The sequence below is a fragment of the Trachurus trachurus genome, assembly GCF_905171665.1.
Source record: "Trachurus trachurus genome assembly, chromosome: 5".
In the NCBI taxonomy this organism is placed as follows: domain Eukaryota; kingdom Metazoa; phylum Chordata; class Actinopteri; order Carangiformes; family Carangidae; genus Trachurus; species Trachurus trachurus.
The window spans coordinates 870,710-882,276 of record NC_139896.1 but is presented as its reverse complement, the minus strand read 5'-3'; the positions used below and the strand labels follow the sequence as shown (position 1 = coordinate 882,276).

At 41.1% G+C, this 11,567-nt stretch overlaps 1 protein-coding gene across 1 annotated transcript in view; it reads left to right on the top strand.

Moving 5' to 3' along the window:
• Positions 1 to 3,266: 3,266 nt before the first annotated feature.
• LOC310985575 (potassium voltage-gated channel subfamily B member 1-like) overlaps positions 3,267 to 11,567 on the top strand; it is a gene marked incomplete at both ends in the record, with an annotated part of 55,331 nt that continues 47,030 nt past the window's right edge. Inside the window, one exon of the mRNA XM_083971190.1 lies at positions 3,267 to 3,827. Coding sequence (XP_083827316.1) covers positions 3,267 to 3,827 — 561 coding nt within the window. The remainder of the gene's footprint in view (positions 3,828 to 11,567) is intronic.

Genomic DNA, 11,567 nt, shown 5'->3' with positions numbered 1-11,567 from the left:
GCCGCGTCACACACACACACACACACACACACACACACACACACACACACACACACACACACACACACAGAGAGAGAGAGAGAGAGAGAGAGAGACTCAGAGAGACTCACTCAGTCTGAGGCTGAGCAGCGGACAGCACCGACAGACAAACCGCTTCTCTACCGGAGCAGCAGGACTTGTTGAAGCACCAGAACCAGAACCAGGACTAAACCGAACCGGACTAAACCGGACTAGACTAGAGTCTTTGTGTGGTTTTTGTGTTTGTTTTTTGCCGACATGTCGCTCTGCAGCTGATGAAGATGAGGATAAAGATAAAGATACAGATGAAGATGAAGCCTCCATCATCAGACCTGGACCGAGATCACAACAACTTCTCTCTGCTGAAACGTTGCTGAAGTGAAGCGGGACTGAGTGCACGTAGGTATCATGTGTGTGTGTGAGTGTGTGTTATATGTAGGCTACAGTGTGTGTGTGTGTGTGTCGTATCGTGTCTTTATTGTGGGTAGGCTACTTTACTTTACTTTATGTGTTTATTTGAATGGGACAGTCACAGTGCACATCAATGTAGCTACATATAAAAACATGTAAATGAACCGGGTTATAGCAGCGATGCTCAGTTCCATCCCATGGAGTCCCAGAACATAAAACCAGTAGCTACAGTGACAGGAGAAGTTACAGTTATATAAGCGACATGACAAAGCAGACAACAAGATAAATAAAAAAAAATAAAAAAACAGGGTCAGATAATCAGGCCAGTAGAGGAACATAAACAGTCTGAGAGATAAAGTGCAAAGTGCAGAAGTGCTGCAGGGTCTGGACCTTCAGTGCGTCTGTGGAACTACTGTAGGCTAGTTCTGCGCTGCTGCAGGAGCTCGTGTCGGTATAAACACACATTTATATTAGTGATGCAGCAACACACTGTAGTTGTGTAGTTGTTGTGTAGTTGTTCAGTTTGATTCACTTTATAAACGTGATGAATCCAGTTCATGTTCATGTTCCTGCGCTGCGGGATCTTAATCAAAGTTGATAATCTAATCGGTGTTTAGTATTAGAGCAGATTAATGTCGCTGTGGAACAGTTCCGACTCACACACACACACACACACACACACACACACACACACACACACACACACACACACACACACACACACACACACACACACACATAGCCTAACACACACACGCACACAGAGAGACACACACAGACTCGGTCTTGGTCTTGGTCTTGGCACCGGGTTCGATCGCGCCCGTTCAGCACCAGGTCGTTGGACAGCGACTTCATTCATTCAGCACCGGACAGCGGGTTAGTGTGTGTGTGTGTGTGTGTGTGTGTGTGTGTGTGTGTGTGTGTGTGTGTGTGTGTGTGTGTGTGTGTGTGTGTGTGTGTGTGTGTGTGTGTGTGTGTGTGTGTGTGTGTGTGTGTGTGTGTCACCGTGTCAGCAGGAACAGTGTGTGTGTTAAAGCTGATTAGACGCCGTGATGATGATGATGAGTGGATAAACCAGCTGACATTGGTTCTGGAGGACAGGACATGCACGGTTTGTTGTGTGTCGGTGCTCCTCGATTAGTATTATTATTATTATTATTATTATTATTATTATTATTATTATTATTATTATTATTATTATTATTATTATTATTCACTGCAAAAACTCAAAATCTTTCCAAGAATATTTGTCTCATTTCTAGTCAAAACTAATCTCTTTCCACTTAAAACAAGACTCATCACCTAAAAATGAACTTGTTTTTAGATCATTTTCACTTGTTTCAAACTAATTTTCACTTGAAATAAGTAGAAAAATCTGCCAGTGAAAGGACGTGTTTTGTGCTTTTGTGTAATAAGAAAGAAAAACTTGCTCCACTATCAGATTTTTCTACTTATTTCAAGTGAAAATTAGTTTGAAACAAGTGAAAATGATCTAAAAACAAGTTCATTTTTAGGTGATGAGTCTTGTTTTAAGTGGAAAGAGATTAGTTTTGACTAGAAATGAAACATTTTGACAAGAAATAAGACAAATATTCTTGGAAAGATGTAGAGTTTTTGCAGAAGTGCATGTACTTGGATCAGAGAATCTAAAAGCTTTCTTCCCCATCTCTGTCCTCGCCTGGTATAGATCTGTTGTGGATGTGGATATTCACTGGGCTCACTGTGAGTTATTAAATAAAGGTCAGGGCTGAAGGCTGGAGCTTCACATTCACTTCAGCTCGTGTCCTTTCACCTGAACCATGATGATTCTCCATCACACTGAAATTCATGTCAAAGACAAATTTCTGCTACCCTTTGGGGCAGACAATAAATCTATCTATCTATCTATCTATCTATCTATCTATCTATCTATCTATCTATCTATCTATCTATCTATCTATCTATCTATCTATCTATCTATCTATCTATCTAGAAAAATTTGCCAGTCAAAGGAAGTTTTTGTGTTTGTAATAAGAAAGAAAAACTTGCTCCACTATCAGATTTTTCTACTTATTTTAAGTGAAAATCTGCTTAAAATAAGTAAAAAGTGTCTAAAAACAAGCTGCTTTTTATGTGATGAGTAACGAGATTGTTTTGACTAGAAATAAGACAAATATTCTTGGTAAGAGTTTGAGTTATGTACTTGGAGCAGAGAATCTAAAAGCTTTCTTCCCCATCTCTGTCCTCACCTTAGGAACAAACAGTAAAATGAGCAGCGTCCAGCGAGCGGAGACTTCAGACTTTAGTCAAAACTAACCTCATTCTACTTAAAATAAGACTCATCACATTAAAAAGCAGCTTGTTTTTAGATCATTTTTACTTGTTTCAAACAAATTTTCACTTGAAATAAGTAGAAAAATCTGATAGTGGAGCAAGTTTTTCTTTCTTATTACAAACACAAAAAACTTGCTTTCACTGGCAGATTTTTCTACTTATTTCAAGTGAAAATTAGTTTGAAACAAGTGAAAATGATCTAAAAACAAGTTCATTTTTAGGTGAAGAGTCTTATTTAAAGTGAAAAGAGGTTAGTTTTGATTAGAAATTAGTCTTATTTTAAGTAGAATGAGATTGTTTTTGACTAGAAATAAGAGAAATATTCTTGGTAAGAGTTTGAGTTATGTACTTGGAGCAGAGAATCTAAAGTCTTTCTCTCCCATCTCTGCTTTGTCCTCTCCTTAGGAACCAACAGTAAAATGCCCATCGTCCATCGAGCTTCTAGAGACTTGAGCCTCTGACTCTGTGACTCTGTGACCTGAAGCAGCAGCTAACCCATCACCCCCCCACCACCACCATACACCATGATCCGCACGGCGCCCCGGCCCAGCCCCGCTCTGCCCCCCCCGGACACCCTGGACATCATCCGCACCAAGACGCAGTCGCGCCGCGTGCGCCTCAACGTGGGCGGCCTGCTGCACGAGATCCTGTGGCGCACGCTGGACCGGCTGCCGCGCACGCGCCTCGGCAAGCTGCGCGACTGCAACACGCACGAGTCCATCATGGAGATCTGCGACGACTACAACCTGGAGCACAACGAGTTCTTCTTCGACCGCCACCCCGGGGCCTTCCCCTCCATCCTCAACTTCTACCGCACCGGGAAGCTGCACATGATGGAGGAGATGTGCGCGCTGTCCTTCAGCCAGGAGCTCGACTTCTGGGGCATCGACGAGATCTACCTGGAGTCGTGCTGCCAGGCGCGCTACCACCAGAAGAAGGAGCAGATGAACGAGGAGCTGCGCAGAGAAGCCGAGAACATGAGGGACCGCGAGGGAGAGGGAGAGTTCACCGCGGACTGCTGCGCCGAGAAGAGGAGGAAGCTGTGGGACCTGCTGGAGAAGCCCAGCTCCTCCTTCGCTGCTAAGGTACACACACACACACACACACACACACACACACACACACACACACACCTGCACTGCAAACACTCAAAATCTTACCAAGAATATTTGTCTTATTTCTAGTCAAAACAAATCTCATTCTACTTAAAATAAGACTCATCACATAAAAAGCAGCTTGTTTTTAGACACTTTTTACTTCTTTCAAGCAGATTTTCACTTGAAATAAGTAGAAAAATCTGATAGTGGAGCAAGTTTTTCTTTCTTATTACAAACACAAAAAATTTCTTTCACTGGCAGATTTTTCTACTTATTTCAAGTGAAAATTAGTTTGAAACAAGTGAAAATGATCTAAAAACAAGTTCATTTTTAGGTGATGAGTCTTATTTAAAGTGGAAAGAGTTTAGTTTTGACTAGAAATAAGACGAATATTCTTGGAAAGATTTTGGGGTTTTGGGGGATTTTGGGGTTTTGCAGTGTGAGCCCTGCTGGTTCTGGTTCTGGTTCTGGAGGCTCTGAACCTCGGTGCTTCCTGTTGAACCAGCAGCGTTCGCACCAGTTTAAAGGAATAGTTCTTCAACATTTTGTCAAATTGGCACATTGCCATAATCCCTATAGTATTAGCAGTAGGTTTGTTACCTTTAATTGTCGGTTTAGAGGGAAATACAGAGACTGTTGATGAAAAACTGTCCCTGAAGGCAACGTGCATCAGAGGTTTTGCATGTATTTCCCTCTAAAACAACTCTGTGTGGTAACGTTGTGTTATTATCTCATAGCGTGGTGAATGTGCAGCTCACAACTTGTCCACCAGAGCGTTGTGGAGTTGTTGGATTGTGTATTTGATGAGTTTGATGAGGAAAAAACCAAGAAATCCCATAATGAGCCTCCGTAGCGTAGCTCTGAGCAGCTCACGGCTCTGCTCCGCCGTTCTAAAAACAGCTTGCACCGACAATTAAAGGTAACGAACCTACTGCTATGACTATAGGGGTTATGGTGATGGGCCAGTTTGCCAAAATGCTGAACTATCCCTTTAACCTTGTGTAACGGATGTGCACTCACTCCACCCATAAAAGACATGCTAACCAACCTGCCAAGTGGTTGTCAACCTGTTGGCGAAGAGGTTAGCATCGTCGCCTCCGGTGCGGGAGATCGTGGGATCGAACTCCACCTAGGGCAGGCCGTGAGAAACACAACGCAGAGGGCCAGATATGACATCGGCTACACTTGGTCTGGTCAGCTTTCTGCTCCCACTTCTTGTGTTGGAGTCTTAACTCGGCTGTAAAACACTAAAAACTTCTTCTTTCTTTTTCATCCTGTTTGTTTCTCATCTCTTGGTCACATTGTTCTTTTCCTGAGCCATGTAAATGTTGGTTTTAATGTTTTTGGTTTGAGCCTTTTCTGTCAGTAGAGTCAAGATACTTTATTGTCTTTGTACATGTGTATACAACTAAATTTAAGGAGCACAGTCAGGTACAAACTCATAAAAACAAGAGAATAGAAATAGAATAAATACTAAAACACTGTACATCACTCACACAACATTCAATCACGATTCACACACATTCACTCACAACAGCACCAATAGGCCTATACCCCAGCCAACACACACACTACAGGACAGACAGCTGAAATTACCCATTTCAATATTGCACATTCAAATATTGCACTTCAGATATTGCACTTTTATGTGTAATGTGGTGCATTGTTCACAGTGTGATTATGGTCTGTGAGCTAGAAACTGTTGTGAAGTCGTGTGCTGTGTGGTTTGATGGTCAGAGTGGGTCATTAACCCTTTGACTTCAGTTGAACCTCTTGATCCTCTCGTTGCTTTCTGCTTCATCTCTGGTGTTGGAGTCGGTTCTGACCCGAGTCTGAAACCAGCTGTTACTGTAAACTAGGGTTGCAAAGGGGCGGAACATTTCCAGTGAATTTCCGGTAAATTTCCAGAAACTTTCCATAGGAAGTTAAGCTTGGGAATATAGGAAATATTCCAAATTGGAAACTTTCCATGGGAATTTGTAGGAATTATTGGGAATTTATGGGAATTAACTGGAAATTGGGGGTAATTTAAACAAGCTGTATCATATCCAAATATAAATGTAATTTTTTTATGAACAATCAATTCTTTTACTGAACAACAAAAACATGAATGTTGACTAAAATATTACTATATATATATTACTCTGATGGTATCTGATCATCTGCGAACCTCTGACTTTCATTCTTGATCAATGAAAACATTCTTGCCAAGTGTTTTTGCTTTTGTCCGTCTTGCGCCGGTCCAAGAATTTCACCGTGCGCGCGTAGTGAAAACACTTCGCTTTCCATAGATATTCAAGTGTAGGCTACTTGCATTAAATCTGGTTGTTTTAGTTGCTACAATATATTTTTCACAACTATATTTAAGTTTCCTGTTTAGGGCCAACCTTCATTTTTGTAAATATCTGATTTATTCCCTTTTATTCCCATATATTCCTGTTTATTCCCATATATTCCCATTAATTCCCATGGAAAGTTTCCAACTTTGAAAATTCCCAGAATTTTACAACCCTACTGTAAACACAGTAAAACTATTATTTATCGACCCATTAGTTTCTCATCTCTTGGTCACGTTGTTGTCAGGTTCCTTCAGGTTGGTTTAACACTTATGATTCAGTTTTACTCTCATTATCGTTCTTATCGTTATAACCAACGGCTTCACGGTCTCTTTCACTGGCCTCAGTCTGTGTATGTGTGTGTGTCTCAGTGTGTGTGTGTGTCTAAGTGTGTGTGTGTGTGTGTCTGTCAGTGTGTGTGTCAGTCAGTGAATCTGTGTTTTTCCTGCAGCTGATGATGATGATGATGATGAAAGAAGCGACGAGGCTGTTAAAGAGTTTCACATGTCAGGACTGAGAGGAGGCTTCCTGCACAATGGAGTTATTATTAGACCTGACAACACCTTTAACACACACACACACACACACACACACACACACACACACACACACACACACACACACCCTCTTCATCTCCAGTGCAGTATTCAATCACCAGCTCATTACAGACTGCTGCTTCCCTGTGGGTCGATGGCTGCAGTCGTGTTAACAGCTTCTCTAAAGAGACTTAACACAACACAACAAGAGACCGGATCAATATTCAATCACAATGTGAAATAACAGAGTTGTTTTAGAGGTAAATCCATGTAAAACCTCTAATGCACGTTGCCTTCAGGGACAGTTTTTCATCAACAGTCTCTGTATTTCCCTCTAAAACAACTCTGTGTGGTAACGTTGTGTTATTATCTCATAGCGTGGTGAATGTGCAGCTCACAACTTGTCCACCAGAGCGTTGTGGAGTTGTTGGATTGTGTATTTGATGAGTTTGATGAGGGAAACCAAGAAATCCCATAATGAGCCTCCGTAGCGTAGCTCTGAGCAGCTCACGGCTCTGCTCCGCCGTTCTAAAAACAGCTTGCACCGACAATTAAAGGTAACGAACCTACTGCTATGACTATAGGGATTATGGTGATGGGCCAATTTGACTAAATGTTGAACTATCCCTTTAAACAGTCGGATCCTGTGATGTCTGGGCAGAAGTTTAAAACCTCATCAATGTTTTTCTTTGAAATAATTATGAATAACAATAATTATTATGTTAATTAACTATGAACAGTGTGTGTGGACATAATAGAAACATACATAGAATTCACTGTTTCATTCTTTATTTCCATTTTTAATTCTCAGGTTTCCCTTTTTTTTTTTAAGTGTGATACATAGGTTATTTAGTTTCTAATTCGAAAATATTCCACCTTAAAGCAGAAGTAAGTGATATATTTGTGTTAATCTAAGTCTTAAATAGTTGTATCTTCCGACAGCAATCACTTCTATAGAGTGTTTGGTCTGAAACACGGGTCTGTCAGTCACTCTGCTCTGCTCTGAGCCCAGGAGAAAACTTTCCTTGTATCCTACAGTTTTTATCCAATGAGGAGAGAGAACGGCATAAAGGGGCGGTCTTCTCTGTGTGTGCAGCCAAGGGACGCCGTGAATGTGGTGACGTAGGGACGAGGACTGTTATGGTGCGTTCAAGGAAACTCGTATTTTTCCGGTACGAGTTCACGGGTCAGAAGTTACGAGTGGCCGTTATAGTGACTTTCACAGGTAAAACAGGTCGGAGAAACACGAGTGGGTTGCCTGAAACGCTACAAAGTCGTAAGTTGTGACTTGAAGCTGTAATTTATGGTTTCAAAAGCCTGCCTGGAACGCAGCATTAGCGAAAACGACCGGATCGCTTACTTCTGCTTTAAGTGATCAATACATCTTTGTTTTATGTTTGTTCGTGCCTTTATACGACTTTATACGACTTTATTTTACAGGATAGCTCCTTGAGATGTGCCATTTCATTTTCGAGGGGGTCCTTTGTTTTTCTCTTAGTTCATACTTACCAGACAGCGTCTAGAAGCAGATTATTATTAATTTATACAGAATCTGAACAGTTTTAAAGTCGACAAGATCATTGAATTTTAGGATTTGCAACTTTCACAACATGTTAAAAGTGCACATATGTTTTACTGAGCGGTGGAGTAGATCCACTGTGGATGTGGATATTTCACTGTGAGTTATTAAATAAAGGTCAAGGCTGCAGGCTGAAAGCTTCTTTATGTAACAATATTTACATTGCAAATGGAGAAAGAAATGAGTTCATCACGATGAAGCAGCAGCTTCTTCCTGCTGCTCTGTTGTTGTCATATTATTTTGTGCGTTTTTACAACAGCTTCAACACAAACATGTGAACAAACACGTTTCCAGTTCATGAGCCGCTTCACATTCACTTCATCATTGTGTCCTTTCACCTGAACCATGATGATTCTCCATCACACACACATACTGTACACACAGGAAAGTTAAAGGGATAGTTCACCCAAAATTGAAATTTCTCGAAGCTTCTCTTCCCAGTTCGTCAAATTTGGACGAACTGCAAAGGAGCTTCCGCTACAAAACAAGCTTGAAATATAGACTTATTTAATTTTTTTCGTGGCAGTTTCGCATTTCGGGGCTTCAATACAAGAGGGACATTACATACGAGCAGCATGGAGGTATTTGGATGTTTTTTGGTGTGTCTTTTTGTCACAAAGACAGTTGGTATCCATTTGCAACCGTTATATGGACATGCACTGCTACGCCGAGACCCCCTGTAACTCAGAGAAGCCACGGAGGACTCTGAAACTTCTCCCAGACCTTAGTCCACATGAGGGGAGGAGATAATGAGGGAAATTTCAATTTTGGGTGAACTATCCCTTTAAAATGAGGGAGTTTCATTGGGCGTGTGTTTGACAGATGGAGCCGTTTCCCGGTGTTTCAGTGTGTGTTGCAGCCAGAGAAGTGAAAGTGTCAGAGCAGAAGCAGCAGCAGCAGCAGCAGTTTAACCTCTGGTTCTGAAGAGCTGCATCTGTCAAACCTCACAAACACATTCTGCCTCATTTATGTTTCAGTGCCGATGAAACTTTAATTGCACATTAACAACGCTCGGCTTAATGCCGGAGAGAGAAGAAGGTGAGATCCAGAATATCTCTCCACCTGAGGAGGAGGAAGAGGACACTGCAAAAACTCTAAATGTTTCCAAGAATATTTGTCGTATTTCTTGTCAAAATGTCTAATTTCTAGTCCAATCTAATCTCTTTCCACTTAAAATAAGACTCATCACCTAAAAATGAACTTGTTTTTAGATCATTTTCACTTTTTTCAAACAAATTTTCACTTGAAATAAGTAGAAAAATCTGCCAGTGAAAGCAAGTTTTTTGTGCTTGTAATAAGAAAGAAAAACTGGTAACACTTTACAATAAGGGTCCCTTAATTAACATTAGTTAGTACATTATTAAGCATTAATTAACTGTTTACAGATATATTAACAATCATTATTATGTATTACTTAGGATTAGGAAACACATTAATTAATGTAGCCTGTTAGTAAGCAGTTAATTAATGTTTACTACTCAAAGTTAGTTCATACATTTAAAAGTTGAATAATGTAATTAGTTATCATTATGTATGCATTACTCAGCATTAATTAACACATTAGTTTATATATTACAGTAATGCTTAATAATGTACTAACTAACGTTAATTAAGGGACCCTTATTGTAAAGTGTTACTGAAAAACTTCTTTCTACTTATTCCAAGTAAAAAAAAGCAAAAATCTTCACACATCTATTTCCTAGGCAGGTGCGTCGGAGGGTGACAATCAAGTCCAAATTAGAAAAAGAAGAGTTCCCGCACACATGGCCAACTTGCAGAATTTATTGTATTGCAACGTTTCGGTGCTAGACCTTTTTCAAGCAAATGTTCCTATTAGGCTACTTATAGTAATTACTAATTCCAAGTGAAAATCAGCTTGAAAGAAGTAAAAAGTGTCTAAAAACAAGCTGCTTTTTAATGTCTTATTGACATTATTGAGGCTTATTTTAAGTGGAATGACATTAGTTTTGACTAGAAATGACATTTTGACGAGAAATAAGACAAATATTCTTGGTAAGATTTAGAGTTTTTGCAGTGTAGGAGGAGGAAGAGGAAGAGGAGGATCAGTGGGCTGTGGATGAAGTCGGCCTGTCTGGACCTGCTCTCCTCCCTGAGCTGCAGCTCCGTCTCTGAGGGATCACGGTCCTGTAATAAACCTCTGTCCCGGGGGGGTGAGGGGGTTGAGGGGGGGTAGAGGAGGAAACGGAGCTCTGCTGCTGCTGCTGCTGCTGCTGCTGCTGCTGCAACCTCAGAAACTCCCTTCATATGAAATCCTGGTTTTCACCGTAACGTTGATCCAGAGTCACGTTTCAGATAATAATAACGTGTGATTATGTAACATTACGACACATGAAGCAAATACTGTGTATAGATGATGATGTCATGAAGATCTGGGGTTTTTTCTGAGTTTTAATTCCAGTGACACACACACACACACACACACACACACACACACACACTCACACACACACGACACGACATCCATGACATCACTTCCTGTTTCACAGCATCTAGAACCCTGAACTCCGACTGAACCTGAGCTGTGTGTGTGTGTGTGTGTGTGTGTGTGTGTGTGTGTGTGTGTGAGTGTGTGTGTGTGTGTGTGTGTGTGTGTGTGTGTGTGTGTGTGTGTGTGTGTCTGTGTGTGTGTGTGTGTGTGTGTGTGTGTCTGTGTGTGTGTGTGTGTGTGTGTGTGTGTGTGTGTGTGTGTGTGTGTGTCTGTGTGTGTGTGTGTGTGTGTCTGCTGTCTCTTCTCTCCTCCTCCTCATTATTCTGAACAGCGTTACACTTCCTCTCATTACCGTGGCAACACTGATTAAAGACACACACTCTTCTATAAATACACTTTCTTTTATTCTTCTTCGTTCTATAAAATGATTTTCTTGCTGAGACACAGACATAGAGACACAGAGAGATGTTTGTTTTGTTTCCTCTCAGCTTTATTTCTCAGTTTGTCCGTTGTTGTGCTGCAAGCGGCCGCTGTCCAACCTCACACTGAGCTGAGACACATTAACATTATGGATTGAAGACGAGGCTTTGATGCTGTTTGATCAGAGTGAACAGAGGTTTAGTTCACCTCAGGAGGTTTGTGGCTGTGGATCGATGGAGAGGTGAAGTGAAGTGTGGAGTGTTGTTGTGTGGACGTGAGGATGAAGGTGTTGGTGTGTGTGTGTGTGTGTTGAGGTCAGAGAGAAAGCAGCTTCATCCACATGGTTTCTCAGACTGGTGGTGTAAAGAGCTTCACTGTTTCCTGCTTCAGTAAGTTCACACTCTTCAT